Below are 15,347 nucleotides of genomic sequence, written 5' to 3'. Positions count from 1 at the left end.
GCAAGCACAACTACTCAACTTAATGATATATTTTCTCAACGGATGTTCTGTTTGTTTCTAGTAAAGTATTCCTTTGTTAATCAAATCCAGAGGGGGAGGTTTATGCAAAAAAAAAAAAAAAATCAGAATATCATGAAAACAAGAAGCCATAAGAGAAGATGGGACATGAAATGTGCCTGATTGACAACATTCACACTAACTAAAAATAGACTGAAAACAAGTTTGTGAGTTTTTAGTAGAACTGCATTGAATCTCTGGCTGTCTTTAACTTGAATTAACGCCATACGTACATAATGTACGAACATATCTTCAATCTTTTCTGCCAGTACATTACGTCAGTGATTCCGTACACGGTCGCTTAGACTGACAGCCACCGAGATGTTTCTCATCCTTTTTGTTTCACAATACCGGAAAGGGGGATGTTATAGTAAAAACCTGGCAACCCGGTCAGCCGGCGTGAGCAGCAGTCACTGAGGGGAAGATGGTGGACCTGGCGACAGCAGCGTGCTCACAGCTCCGTCCCAAACACTTTGAAAAATACTTACTGTCAGAACCTGGAGTTAGATACAGATTACCTGGGGACAATCACAGATAATATACAGAGGAAACCGTTGAGGTAGGCGACGCTTGTCGCCCACAGAGAGGATCTATTCCAGGACTGAAGCAAGCGGTGGCGGCGGTTCGTGAGGAACGCTAGCGAGCTGAAAAGTGTCAACAAAAGTGTGAAAGACGGCGGAGATTGGGGAGTTTTACTCGCTGCCTGTCGAGACTAAACACCGGGACCATCCACACCTCTGCTGCTGCCCTCACCTCAACTGTCAAACTTGAGAAGCGGAGTTGACTGTTGAACTGAGGGCGGGCTAACTCCAGCTAGCTAACCTCTGCTAGCTCTGCAGAGAACTGGCTGCTCGCAATGCCACGGAGCAAAAAGGGGAAACGTGGCTCCAGTAAGCCGGGTAAGTAGCGCTTCCATGCTGAATTATCCTACTAGCTTCGAGCAAATAAACTCAGCAGGAATACAGTGACTTAATGGGATGTAGTGTAACGTTATATTTATAGCTGTATCGCCTCACCTTTTAAGCGGTTAAGGTGTCGAACCCATAAGGCAGGAAACCACGGCTTGGACCAACTAACTTAAGCTAACTTTGCTGCAGTGACATGTTTTGAACTCTTCATTAATGTTGTAATTTATGCTGCCGGTTAGTACTGCAAGCTACTTACAGCCACGTGCTCATCACGCATAATGATGTATAATTGTAGTTGATACACGTGTAAACTCTCTGAAGAATCGCCGTATTTTTCTGGCAAACCGTTGACTTGTGGACACTAGTTCGGTGAAGCTATATTTGGAGGCTAACCCAGTGCTCTTTATAGCAACGGCTTGAGGCTCAGGTGCCAAAATTGATGCAACAAGTGGAACGGGCTCTTCCGATGTTACACCTTGAATTAAGCTCGTTAACGTGTAGTTACGTGACAGTCGGATAAAGGGAGACCTCTTTTATTTTTTAAATGCACGGTAGTATTTTAGGGCCATACATGTGCCTGATCGGGCGGTACAGCTCCTCACGTTTTATGGAGTGGCGTTGCAGGGGAAGCGCACACGTGTATCGCCCAAACACACACACACACACACACACACACACACACACACACACACACACACACACACACACGTTTGAGAATTGTAAGTGACCGTCAAAACTTTTAAGAGGTGGGATCGCAGTAAGATGACTTCATTTCCGGATGGTTTATTGTAGAAATGCGCGTTACGCAGCTGCCATAAGAGAAGTTGTGTCTAGTGGCCTCAGAATAATTAACCTGAAGGAATAAGTTAAAACTTCTGGACTCCTAAGTAAAAATAAAACAAATTATTAACAATCTGCATTGGTAGGTGGATCCACTCTGTGCATGAAGTCACAAAATATGCGAATAACAATGGCGCCGGACTATGATATTCCCTATCAGACATCTGATCTCTGGAGTATTAAACATTACAAGTCTGCAATACCTCATTGAATGGTGTGAAACTGTAGTTCCCCTTTGATGTCTTCTTCTCAATCATGGTCCTCTCTTCTTATCATTCTTGTCATCCACACCAAACATCCCCCCTCCAACCTACACGTCCTATATTTATTTCATCCATACCACATCTCCAGGCTCTCTACGTCAGGAGGTTCTTCAGCTGCAGCTGTCCGCTAAAGCCTCACTGAAAGGTAACTCGGTGACTCCTGATCCCCCGACCTCACCTTCACGTCGACCTCTTGGCTAGTTTTAGGCTCTTGAACATCACTCCAGTGCATGCAGTCAGCCCAGTGGCCATTCACACGCCTGAGAACTGCACTGAGAAGTTTGAACACTTCCCCAATAAACCCATGCTTGTGTCTGACTACATTGAGTGATTGCTACCCTTCACCACAGCTTGTTTGTGGTTTTGCAGCTCAGTGACTCAACACATCTTTGACCTCGTGCATGTCTTTATCGCCACTCTCATGCTGAGATTAATAACTTTTTATGAGGATGAACCCCAAAGAACTCTAAAGGGCATTTATCTCACTTAAACTTCTAATCTTCCACTTAAAGCTGGCTTCTAACATGGAGTTCACCATTTATTATGCTCCCTTTATTCATGTTATTATTTTGAACCCTCTTCATCTTTATTTTCTTTCCTGCACTGACAAAAACATTTGAGGCACTCATTGCCTCCTTGGCTGGGTGCCTAAACGACTCAACCAAGCTCCCTTCCCCTGGGCTGGGAGCTCTGATGTGTCCCTTCTTCCGAGGCACAAGCCGTGTGAGTGGTTGCTGCCTAAGCATAAAGTTGCAAAGTGGAGACGACACGTGAGTGGTGGCAGGGAGCTGATACTTACTATAACTGAGCTGTGAGTGGGCAGGCCTGCGTGGGAAGATGTGTAGCTGTTTGTGTGGCTGTACAGCAGCCAGGGGGTCAAGGATGCTGACAGGCAAACACACGAGTCCACAGACTGTTTTATCTTTACTGCAAATTCTATGGTTTTGAGCACAAGACCCCGCAGCTGTTGGATGAAAGCAGAATGTTACACAAGGAGAGCAGTGTTGGCAGGCTGCATTCAGGTTTATTTTGTATTGACAAAATTGATCTTGTGTGTGGTTGAATGGAAGAAAGCGTTTGACATTTAAAAGCTTGTTATCCTGAAGTTGCACGGCAGATTTACCATCGTCTTAAGGGCCAGATCAACATGGGATTTTCTTTCTGTGTGTTGAGGGAATACATACAGAATCACACTTTTTTTTCCCAATAATTGCTCAAATATTGTTCACTTATGACAGTGTGTATTGGAGCTAGTTCATTCTAATGTTTTAAAAAAATGTGGTCATCAGCTGATTATACTGGTGAGATGATATGGAGATGATAAGCAGCAGCTGGGCCCTATGCCGGTAGATTTGCTTCATACCAGGCAGAATGGTTTCAAGTTACTGGTAGGAAGTGAGCAGTCACTACCTGTTGGACCAGAAAAGTAAATTTTGCAGACTAGAGGCTTTACTCTGGATTGCTTTGTCAACATGATAAGCACTCACCCAGTTTTACATCGATCCATTATGAACCCCTCACATCAGGTGTAAAAAAAAAAATTAAACTATGATCAACATTCATTCAAGTGTTTTTATTTTCATCAGAGTAGAAAGACCACGAAGCAACCCGTCTTTGGGTGTGCCATGGCAACGTTGGCAGTCACAGTGGAATTTCAGTGGCTCGCAACTGAATGCAACCTCCTTCCTGAATTCTTCACCTTTTATTGTGTAAAGATAAGGTGGCGAGGATCAGACAACAATGGCGCCGCCTCATGTGGTCCTCTCAGGTCAAATGACTGAAATTTCACCCAGTTGTCTCAGCTTACACAGGCTGGATTCAAACACAGTCCTTGATCCAGTTTTCAGTTGGTGCCATATATAAAGAATGCTCATATTATCTGGCCCAGCTCAGACCTGCAGGAACGCATGGACCCAATATTCATATCAGATACCAGTGGGACTCTGACAGCTGGAGTCGTTGGTTCAGCTATTTTGGCCATGAGGCCAGTGCATTCAGTTCAGTTCAGTTCATTGTTGTGTTCACGTACTACATCTTGCATCAGCACTGAACTGGTAGACTTGCAGGCTACATTGTTCTAGATGAAGAGTGAACACTCTAATCACACTGGCTTTATTAATCTGCATTATGACAGAAATGCATGTGTCAAGTAAAGCTACATTGTTCTAGATGAAGAGCTAACTGTTTAATCACGCTGGCTTTATTCATCTGCATTATGACAGAAATGCATGTGTCAAGTAAAGCTCACTATGTTCTCAGTCCTGGAAGTAGGATCCCACTCTCTCCCAGACAGTGGCGTTGCTAAAGCTGACCTATTTGCTATATATTGACAGTTGATGACTGTCGCTAATACCTAAAGCAGAGTAGATTAGTTCAAAATTTGATGTTTTTCTTTTGAGAAAGTCAAAGCAACCACAGCATTCAAGTTGCAGTGCTGCAATAGTAATGGTGACCTCTGGGTTACCTTGACTGTCCTCGTTGACCTGGTAGCAAGAACACACACACACACACACACACACACACACACTGACCATTCTGGATCACACACTCTGTATGAGTGAGTAAATGAATGGTCACTCTGGTCACAGTAATCCCACCGACAGTAGAAAGTCCTGAGCCAGCAGTAACTTGAGGGTTAGCTTAGCTTGGCCTGCCTGCCCCTTACTGCTCCGTCCTCTTCAGACACACGGTGACACATGCAAATTTTAATTATGATGACAGCAAATTAAAAACGCACAAGAATTGCTTGATGGAAAAGTCCTTCTCACCTGCTGGCCCTTGACACGTAACATCAGCGGATAATAAAGCAATATGAAACCATCAGATGCCCAAAAAGACATGAAGAATTAACTACATCAAAAACATTGTTTCCCAGTCTCTTGTCTTGGCTTTAAGGTCTTGATGAGATCCCGGGACGATACGTTTTTATTTGGTCCTCACATCAGTGCGAGTGTCTGCACACGTGAAGAACTCTGCTTGTGTTAAGTTACTGACAAAGATGGACAGCTGAGCAGAGTTCAGTCAGCTTCTCTAAACCTGCTGTCACTCAGTTCTAGGAAATGGCTGCCAGCCAAATTGTGGTTAATTTTGGCTGCCCCAGTGGCTGTATTTCACTATAACAGCCATCAGGCTATCATTTTAGACTCCTTGCTATTCTAATGAGAATATAATGATTGTTAAAGTCTCATGGTCAATGAAGGAACTTCAGTGACCGCCTTACTTGCTAGAAGAAAGGCCCCCCCCAATGAATTTGAATGGGTCTTGGTGAGGGCTGTATCGGCCAGGCTCCTGCTCCAATCAGACATCAGATACTGGGACCAAGGAAAGGAGGTGAAGGCCTGATGCATCCTCAACTAAAACGTGTTAGTTAAGGCCTTGGGCAGCAGACATATTTTTAGGACTTGCTGCTAACGTGATCATAGCTTCTCAATTGAAAACCTAGAATTTCTCATTACTTTTGCTCTATGGGCTTGTTTCGCCTGAACAACTGTTCGTCAGTGCTCCACATACTTGATTGAAATGTTCAGCGTCGTCTAGATTGTTCCACCCAGCAACGGCAGAACCCAGTGTCACCAAAAGCAGCTTTTATTAACTCACTTCACAGTTAACGGAGGATTCATCTCCCCACATCTTCATGTTTATTCCTTACTCATTTTCTCTCCCTCGGTGTCACATTTTCCACACCTGCCTCGCCTCTTTGAATAGGTGCTAAAAATGGGGTGAAGGGAGAGTCTGGAGCCAGCGATGATGAGCTGACGTCTGATGTCCTCAGCCACTACAGCAGCGCCAGTGAAGGCACCTCTGTGCTGGATGAGAACACAGGTGTGTACGTTAATGTAGACGCTGATCACTCTTTTTTTTTTTTTTTAAATTTTACTACTCAGTGTATTAAACCTGTGTACAATAACCAAAACCCCTCACAAATCAACCGTATGTTGCACGGCCAAACCCAGGAGGAGAACAGGTGGATGAGCTGACTGCCCAGGAGGAAACGGAAGACAAACTCAAACAGTGCATAGACAATCTGATGGATAAGAGGTGAGGCTTTTCTGCTTGATCCCGCCAAATACACAAATAATAGAATTGAAAAAGTACGGAAAAGTGTCAAAACATGAGTTGATGTCACCATGAACTGCACCTTTACCTCAATATCTACCTTCCTCTCCCCTCTTTCTATTTTCCACCCGCATCTCTGTGTCAGCGCTAAGACTCGGCTTGCTGCCCTCGAGTCATTGCGACAGGCTTTCTCCTCCAAAGTGCTCTACGACTTCCTCACAGAGAGATGGCTCACCGTTAGCGACTGCCTGGAGAGGAGCCTGAAAAAAGGTGAGATGAGGCAAAGGTGTGTGTTTGAGTTGGCACAACATGAGGTAGTTTTATGCAGCTTGGTATTTATTTTTGGCTCATAAGGAGGTATTTTATCAGCAGATGCTGAACAGCCACAGGGATTTAGCATCAAGCCATCATTTAGATTTCCCATCATGCCCCTGTCCATATGCTTAGGCAGCGGAGAGGAGCAGGCAGCGGCAGCCACAGTCTTCGCCCTGCTCTGTATCCAACTGGGGGGTGGAGACGAGTCAGAGGAGAGCTTCAAGATGCTTCGCCCCATCCTCACCACCATTCTCATCGACAACACTGCCAGCATAGCAGCCCGCCAGAGTGTGAGTGATCCTGGCGACCTCTCTCTTGTCCGATTAACCCATCATTTTGGGTTTAGTATGCACTGAAATTTCCTGAAAATCTAAAATTTGCATAAATGCTGATCAAAGGAGGATCAGTTGGAACGCGGCTTTCAAGCCAGCGAGCAACGTGACCACAAGTGTTGATTCAGTTCAGAATAGGGCAGCATTTTTGAGTCAACCCAGATTTTTATTTGTTGGAATTTTAGGTTAAACAAAAGTAGATTAAAGGTTTTTGCCTAAAAGCCGCTTCAAAGTTTCATGAAATCTCAGTCAACTCTGGGGTTTCCTGATCCTGATTAAGACCCATCAGATCCTGATCCAAAACCATCGGTTCCCGGCGGGGCAGCCCTAGTTCAGAGTTCTCCAACCCAGCTGATTTCACACATTGTCGTGCCTCAGTTGAAAGAGTCACAGCTTTCCGTTGAAAGGCAAATTCCACTCAAAAACTTTCAGGCACACAATTGAAGCCTGTTAAGTAAACTTCTGTTTTAGTGCATGACCCGATTTAAAGCATCTGACCTTTTCTTGTTGTCAGCTGCTGTTTCTACGGATGTAAATGGTGTGAAGGGGACTCTTGAGGACAACACATTTGAGTCTCTGGTAGAACGTTATTTGTGGTAGGATGTACAGGCCTTAATGACTCCAGCTCGTCAGGATTCTGGTAGAAATTTCCAAACAGGAAACAGTTTATATGTTCTCAAGGTTGGCGTAAAGAAACACATTTGGATCCCCGTCGAATAATCTTCAATGTTCGGCTGTTAGAATTGTGTGAAGATTGTGGTTTTAGTCCTTCCGTGTGTAGCTATGTGACTTGTCCTGCGTCTGCCTCCAGTGTGCCAGAGCTTTGGGGATGTGCTGTTACGTCTCTGCTGCTGAGGACGGAGAGGTGAGAGCTACTTTCTCTGAGTCCAGTGATCAAATTCTAGGTGAGGTTTTGCCAGACTGATTGTTTTCAGAACATTCAGAGCTTCCAGTCTACCCAGGGTAAAAAATATATCAGGCAAAAAAAACCCTTTCAAAATTCCATAAAATGTTGTCAAATATGATTTAAAGGCTCTTTTGTCTTTGGGGCTCTGTGACATTGAGTCCCATCGGCGCAACATCTTGACGTTTGTTGTGTTTCATGCTGATGAACATCTTTCCCTCCCTTGTTGAAACCCTCTCAGGACTTGATCAAGTCGTTGGCCCTTCTGGAGAGCATCTTTACGTCTTCCTACCCCAACAGAGAGGGGGCGCTGCCCACACCCAAACCTGGCAGCTCAGGCCTCCACAGCGCCGCCCTGCTGGCCTGGTCTCTGCTGGTGACCCTCTGTCCTGCATCCAGACTGTCTGTACTTCTTGGCCTGTGAGTGAACACACACGATGGAGTGCAAAGTGTTTCCACTTGGGGTCAGCTGTGTGATGTCATCAGCCATGGTTAACAAACTGGGCATGTGAACAAATGCGACTGCGTTGAAACAAATGAGCTACTCTCCTCATCTCCTCTGCCATCCCTCTTGTAGCCACCTCCCAAAACTGCAGGCGTGTCTGCAAAGCAGTGACGTCAACTACAGGATCGTAGTGGGGGAGACCATCGCCCTGCTGGTGGAACTGGGACGAGATGTAGATGAGGTAAACATACACTCACACGGGCAATTAAAAAAAAAACTCCATCTGCGTGAAAATCAAACACAGGAGACTGTTTCTAGAAGTCTTTGATATATGTGTTGAAAACACTGTCCCTGGCGTGCGTCTGTGTGTAGGAGTTTGAGGTGGAGGACAGTGAAAGTCTGTGTCAATGTCTGAAGAGTTTAGCCACCGACAGCAACAAACACCGAGCCAAGAATGACCGCAGGAAGCAGCGCTCCATCTTCAGAGAGGTGCTGCATTACATCGAGGTTTGTCTTCATTGTTTTCCTTTCCTTCAGTAAGTATGTTCGCATGGTCATGGCGATGGTGCGGTGATTTAAAAAACTTTTTTTTTTTTTAAATCGTTGACCCTGTGATGCCCTGCCCTCTTCAGAATGAAGACTTTACCGAGGAGAAGATCCGGTTTGGGGTGGAGAGTGTTTACATTGACAGCTGGATGAGGAGGAGAATCTATGATGCCTTTAAAGAGATCCTGGAGTCTGGGGTCCGACACCATCTACAGGTCAGGAAATATGTCTCCCTATGAAAGCAGAGCCCAACAGTGGGGCTCCAGAAGCGAAAATATCATTCCTGGGTTCATACAGTCAAGGAACTGGAAAATAACAATTTCCAGGCCTGGAAAAGTTTTTGAAAAATGAATAAAGCCCAAAATTTGTTTGAAAAAGTTATGAAAATTTTGCTTTATGAAAACCTGCATGTTGGAGAACCCCATCAAACCAAATAGGTTGTCATATATTTCAGTTCTGTATATGCTGGAAGCTTTTGACATGGATCTTCACGTTTAGACAGATTATTGAAATTGTTTAAGTAAACACACTAATTTGTTCCTGTGTGTTTCCAATGAATTGTGCCGAATCAAATATTTGATGGCGTTGATTTCTCTGGAGACTGATTGACTTGTGGGCGTCATATTGGTTTTCTGAAATATTAACGGTGGTAAACGAAGCTGAAATTCCCCTCTACTAATGGAGCCGTTTGCGCAGCCTTAGCTTTAGTGTTTGTCTGGTGACTCATGTCTGGTTCACATCTGGCTCGGAGGCTATTCCACAAACACCTGGAATAAGTGGGTTTACGGGCTTTGCTGGTGTGTGAGGTCTTCTGCTCAGCCTGTATTTGAGCTAAGTGCCACTTGTACTGCAGCATGTAGCTAATAAATGTTAGTGTTGGTCCTTGGTTTGGGTCCAAAACTCCCACTATAGTGTAATTAAATGAAGTCGTTGAGAGGATGTTGAAGGTGAGTTGTGGCTCTACTGTGCACCTATATTACATTCGGTTTGATTTTAGTCTGGTGTTCTCCCACCCAAGTCTGCAGCCAGCAAGAACATAGCTGTGGAACGTGTAGCGGTACGTCCACAGATCTTAATGTTTATGTTCCTGTGCGTTTGTTACAGTTCAACCCACTACTGAGAGACATCATTGGACTGGGCCCTCCCATCATCCTGGACGCCACTGTCAAAGCCAACAAGATCTCACGGTTTGAGAAGGTAAACGCTTGTCTTGCAGCCTTGGAGCTCAAGTCCACCTGGGGAACACGCTGAGACATCTGGGTGCGGGGTTGATGGGGTTTTTTTTTTTCAGGTCCAGAGGAATGACGCATTCAGGTTCTCATTAACGTAAAACCTAACCTCAAGGGAATGAATTGAAATCTGGCAGGAAAGTCAAAGATGAACTGGTTATATTATTGTTGTTAACAGCTGAAACACACTAGAACTGTGCTTATACCGGATGAGTTTGAGACTTTGAAAAGAGGCTTTTTAGAGCATTTTTGACGCTGTAGCTGTCGTTAGCCTTAAGTTGCCATTAGTTTCAAGCTAAATATACATGGCTGGCTCCTTCTGCATCCTGGGTTAACAAAGAACACAACATGTTTTTGTGTTGAGTCACTTTAAAGTTTCTGTTCCTTAAATCTGGAGGGATGGAATGTTCCGAGCTTGTTGGCTGAGGTGGAATTCTAGTCGTGTTTTAGTTTATCTGCTGTTGTTGCAGTAGAGCAAGAAGAACCAGGAAACCGAAGGTAATCGTGGTGCGTCGTCACAGCCTGCAAATAATTGTAAATATGTTGGGTTCATCTTTCTTCTTCTTCAACAGCATCTTTTCAACTCAGCTGCCTTCAAGGCCAGGACTAAACAGAGGAACAAAGTCCGGGACAAACGGGCTGACGTCATGTAAGAGCTGGACTGGAGTACGGAGGAGCGGGCGGCAACGGAGGAAAGGGATGAGTACATGAGGAAGTCCTGGAGCCGCGTGGAGCGGGATGCAACACGATGCCTTCAACCCCTCAGCTGCCAGTCTCGCACATGAGGACTCTTCAGATTCTTAACAGGGCTTCTTAACCTGCAATTTACTTTTCCATAATCAAGGTGGCCAACATTTATTCTCAGCTCTCACAGGAAAAGCATTGTGTCGAGGAGAAAGTTTGATATCCTTCCCAGCAGCCATTTCCTGTCACTCGTTTTTCCACACAAAATCCAGTGAATTGAGACAATCCACCTGTATTTTCCTGAAGTGGATGATCAACTATGAAACCATCCCAGATTTATGTGTGAATGAAATGACTCAGTAGAGAAGAAGAGAAACCAGAGTGGTGTTTTTATTTTATTTTTTTAAACATTAAAAATACAGAGGAAGTAGAGTATGATATCACATTTGAAGAATCAAACATTTAAAAGCTTTACGGTACATTTGTGACTTGTTACCTGACTCAGATCCTCCTTGGTGCTCTAGAATATCTCTTCTGACACTCGGCTTTGACCTGACGCAACCATATCTAACCGAACAGTCAGGCTTTTCTGCACCCATTTAATCCTGATCACCTGACTTCATTTTCCACATAAAAAGCTGCTTGTCTGTGTCCTGGTTGGAGGTTCATTAACATAAACCAAAAAAAAAAAAAAAAAAGCGGGCAATAAATCTGGCTTCTCCTCCGAGCTAACGATTCCTCCTCGTCCTCTTGTCTTCTCAGCCCGAGTGGCGACTTTCAGCTGCCAAACCAGAAAGTGACTTTTACAAAAACAATGCAACCTAAAAGAAAATGCGTGTGGTGTTTGCGTGAGAGTGGAATTTTATTTAACATAATGAAATGATAAAAGAAAAACAACTTAATGTAACATATACAAGAAGATGCCTAATTAAAAACAAAAAAAGGATTCAAAGTATGAATATTGTCATCTTTCGTATTGATATTTTTGGAGGAATTTTAACCATTTCTGGTGGGTAATTGTATTTTACTTTGTAATTTATTAAAAGAGCAGTACTGTGTGATTTTTAAGAAACTTAAAAACGCTAAGAACTGTTTACAGATAACTTTGGGATGAAGATTTCTCTCCATGTATATTTTTAATGCAGTCTATCCATATGTATGTATTGCAGATGTACTGTACACGGGAACTCATGCTAGTAGGTGTAACAACACTGAACATTAAACACGTTCGGGCCACTAACCAGGGCTGCTCATCAGATCAGTTTGGTGCTGGCAGCTTCTTTTTTTTTTTTTTTTTTAAACAATCCAATTGTCAGTCTAAGATGGTTTTTACCACAGTTCCTGTTTTTTTTTTTTTTTTTTGGACTATATGAAATGACGGTCTTCAGGTTGTGACGAAACGTCGTCAGCTGGAAACGCAGAAACTGCGCCTGCAGCCTCATCTGAATGTCTTATCAGTAGTTCTGGTGTCGAGGCACATGGATGGACGATGGATGAGTTGAAATAAAGAGCATTTGAGGATACTCTCTCTGGTCTCTTATACCTCATGTACTTATCCGCTTCTGCTCCGTGGTGATCGCGCACCTCTTGGTAAACAAGATTTCTTGGAAGTTTTGAAACTGCGAAACACAAGTGGTTGCTGGAGGATGTGAAAGAATGAGGCCTTCAGTGGTACGCAATGTTACAGGCAGAAAAGAGTTACATACTTTTACAAGTTCCCTCATGTTTGTAGCATTAAAACATTAAAAAAAAAATACTCGTAATGGGTGGGGGGGCGGGGGCGGTCAGAACCATTAGATGTTTCATACCCCAGCCAAAACTGACCTTAAAAAAGCCATTTATCTAATGGATTTATTTCCCCGTGCTACACCCTTTTAAATGTGATACCCCTCATAAATAGTACAGCTACAAAACCTTAGATTAGATTGTCTGATCGTTTTCAACCCAACCCGTGATTTTATGCAGTATGATTCTTTGGGTGCATAGAGACAATAGTTTTCATATCTTTAAAATAATTTCTTTTACAGAAAGTGGGTAACCGTATTTAACAAATGATTTACAGTCAACGCGCCGTCCCTGAATAACTCGACTAATTTAATACAATCTTCTACTTAGAATCAGCCGTTTAGATTTTACGTTGCGAAGACGCCTGCGGAAACGTTACCTGTGGTCCTCTGCTGCCCCCTTGCGTCCGCTCTCCTCCACTACACCCCTCTCCACAGACCTAAAGTGGTATCGTCCATTCACGAAGTCAACATGGAGGCTCTGGTACAGTTGGACTAATTGTGAAATGTTGCGTTCTGTGTGTAGAGGAGGCAGCGAGTCATTGACGGGGTTTTGTCTTGTGGATACGTTCATGGCGGGAAGCGCAGTGACGCGAGCTAGCGAGTTTAGACGTTTTGACACGTGCCAGTCAACGGTTACTGTCGGGCGATGCGCGGGGCTCATTTACGAGCTGAGAGTTGACTGTCATAGTTTAAGTGTGTGTGTGTGGAGAATTCAGGGGGGACAAACAACATTTAAGTCTACTTAACTGGGGACATAAATCTGTTTTGAGATTAAGTTTTAAAGTTTAAGTTAGGTTAGGTTTATATATTGATTAGAAATGAGAGCAAGTGTATGCATTGACCCCTAAGTGTGTGTGTGTGTGTGTGTGTGTGTGTGTGTGTGTATGTGTGTGTGTGTGTGTGTGTGTGTGTGTGTGTGTATGTGTGTGTGTGTGTGTGTGTGTGTGTGTGTGAACAGTCAGGGATGGAGGCCAACCAAATCACCAGGGTGTATGGAGAGGTCAGCAGCCTGCCTGCGCTTCTCTCTGCTGATGTGCGTGAAGAACTGCACCCGGGGGTCCAGATGTACACCGTCACTGCAGGTTCTGAACATCCCAGTTTGTTTGTGAATGCATGAAAATCTCTCTTTTTTTGTTGCTTTCTTTATTTAAATGACCGTTTCACCCTCCACGAGTAAATAAAATACTTTGTCATTCATGAATTTTCAAATCCAGCATTTGTTTTTTTTTTTTTTTTTTTTTTAAATATTTTCCGCCTCATGTAAGTGCCCAGGTGGTTTATTAGTAACAGAATAACACTGAAAACTTTCTGGCCTATTTGGATTCCAGTCAGCCTGAATGGGGTAAAAAGATTTTGTGATGACCTGCTGGTCCTTCACCCGATGTCGCCCCCCCCCCCCCCCCCCACCAGGGATCTTGACTTACAGGTTTAAGAGGGTTTAGACTGACCCACATCTGTTTTATTCAGACTTAGTGGATTACAGCTCAGGGAGAGTCCTGTTCTAAGAGCAGGGACACATTTCTAATGTTCCTCATCCTGGTGGGTTTTGTGAAGTGATGGAGTTTGCTGCTCTTTTTTTAGACAGCCGGTTCATTTGACTCAGCCCTGCAAAAAGACTAGTCTTGTTTGGCTCATTCGGTCATTTTTTAAAGTTAATTTATTGCCCCTGAAATTCTACTTCCTTTGCAATGGTCACCTTTTTAAAAAAATTCCATTTAAGTTTTAGGTGCAAAAAAACATCATCCTATTATCCTGTCTTGTATAAATGTTTTAATAAGGCACTCCGAAGACTGACGTATCACTTTTAGGGTCCATATTTAAGATTTATATGTGAATGTCAGACAAGAGCATGATGAGCATTCGAGAAGACACAGACGATCATTTTCACTCTTAGAATGAATGCCTCACAAAGGCCCCTCAAATGAGTCAATATTACAGGAAGAATTATGACACCTTTACGTGTTTTAATAAAAAGCTTTAAGATAATTGAGGCTCCCTTTGTTTAACGTCTCTCCGTGTCCTCTTCCAGGGTGGAGCCAGACAGATCTGGTCCGAGGATCCAGACTTTGCTTCTCACAGCGGTGGACTCTGATTACAGACGCCAACGACCACAAGAGCATCAGGACGGTTATCCCACCAGGACCCTGTGTACCGGCGTCTGGAGAGTGAGTAGTACAGCAGTCATTCAGAGTACTCAGTGTGACCTCAGCTGTACTACACTCATCTATGAACTGTCATTAGTAATATACTTCTTTCACCACTCAACATTGTATCATGTTTTCACTCCATTATGCCGGATAGCGTTAGCTCTGTAAGCTGTGTGGTGGATTGCCTCAGCGCTAAGTTAGCAAGCTAATGTTACCTTAGCAAATGTCACTCGTGTCTGTTACAGTCAAAGAAGTGATACAACATCGATAAATCAATGTCCCTGATCGTAACATGATTATAACTTTGACGCATTTGTCCGCCAGTAGTGGTCGTTTAACTATGAAGAGGAAAACTTTTGAGAGGCTCCTAGCAGCAAAAATACATCCTGCTTCTTTTAACACCTTTCTGACTCTCATCTATTTCAGAACAGCTTTGAAATTAGTTTGACAGTTTTCCAGGATTACACAAAGTGGAGCTCTCAATCTCTGTCTAATGCCAGGTAATTTATTGTTATTAAGTGGAACAAATTCTAAAATAAATCCATAATTTCTCCACCGCTCCTCAGATTACTGATTGGACTTTCTCCTATTCGAGGGTTGAGGGCTGTTGTCAGGGACGTGGGCGGCCAGCAGCTCCTCGAGGTGAGAGGAAGACCCTCGCAGCATCCTCTAAGATCCTTAGATATTATATCGGACCGCCATTGTTGACAGTGGTTTTTCTTTAGATATGGGACCCCTGTGGCCTCAGGAAGTGCCTTAACCTGACCGCCCTCAACAAACATGGCAGAGTGTACGACGATGGTGAGACACATTCTTCATTGTAATACATAAGTC

At 43.7% G+C, this 15,347-nt stretch overlaps 2 protein-coding genes across 3 annotated transcripts in view; both read left to right on the top strand.

The window, feature by feature from the left end:
* Positions 1-431: 431 nt before the first annotated feature.
* Positions 432-12,088, top strand: ifrd2 (interferon-related developmental regulator 2). 2 transcript variants are annotated; one of them, XM_086214237.1, is made up of 13 exons: positions 432-956; positions 2,157-2,213; positions 5,774-5,890; positions 6,022-6,106; positions 6,270-6,394; positions 6,572-6,729; positions 7,583-7,636; positions 7,917-8,095; positions 8,253-8,361; positions 8,493-8,627; positions 8,753-8,881; positions 9,771-9,863; positions 10,468-12,088. In XM_086214237.1, the coding sequence occupies exons 1-13, from the start codon at positions 914-916 to the stop codon at positions 10,546-10,548; spliced, it is 1,365 nt and encodes a 454-aa protein (XP_086070363.1). In that variant the 5' UTR covers positions 432-913; the 3' UTR covers positions 10,549-12,088. The 2 variants fall into 2 exon arrangements, with proteins under 2 accessions (XP_086070363.1, XP_086070364.1); XM_086214238.1 differs by lacking the exon at positions 2,157-2,213 and having other exon boundaries at positions 433-956; positions 10,468-12,087.
* A 621-nt stretch (positions 12,089-12,709) lies between these two features.
* Positions 12,710-15,347, top strand: part of apeh2 (acylaminoacyl-peptide hydrolase 2) — a 7,835-nt gene continuing 5,197 nt past the window's right edge. Inside the window, exons 1-5 of the mRNA XM_086214236.1 lie at positions 12,710-12,847; positions 13,325-13,448; positions 14,396-14,531; positions 15,080-15,155; positions 15,239-15,314. Of these exons, the coding sequence (XP_086070362.1) occupies positions 12,836-12,847; positions 13,325-13,448; positions 14,396-14,531; positions 15,080-15,155; positions 15,239-15,314 (424 nt within the window). The 5' untranslated portion in view covers positions 12,710-12,835. The remainder of the gene's footprint in view (positions 12,848-13,324; positions 13,449-14,395; positions 14,532-15,079; positions 15,156-15,238; positions 15,315-15,347) is intronic.

This window comes from Aulostomus chinensis, chromosome 9 (genome assembly GCF_037954235.1).
Source record: "Aulostomus chinensis isolate RoL2024-O1b breed Wild chromosome 9, RoL_Achi_v1.0, whole genome shotgun sequence".
Taxonomy (NCBI): Eukaryota; Metazoa; Chordata; class Actinopteri; order Syngnathiformes; family Aulostomidae; genus Aulostomus; species Aulostomus chinensis.
Note: the sequence above shows the minus strand (reverse complement) of the source record. Positions and strands in the feature narration are given on the sequence as shown.

Coding starts and splice junctions, on each gene's coding strand:
- ifrd2 (XM_086214237.1), top strand. CDS start 914: ATGCCACGGAGCAAAAAGGGGAAACGTGGCTCCAGTAAGCCGG. Junction 8,362..8,492: donor TGGGACGAGATGTAGATGAG/GTAAACATACAC, acceptor GTCTGTGTGTAG/GAGTTTGAGGTGGAGGACAG. Junction 8,628..8,752: donor AGGTGCTGCATTACATCGAG/GTTTGTCTTCAT, acceptor TGCCCTCTTCAG/AATGAAGACTTTACCGAGGA.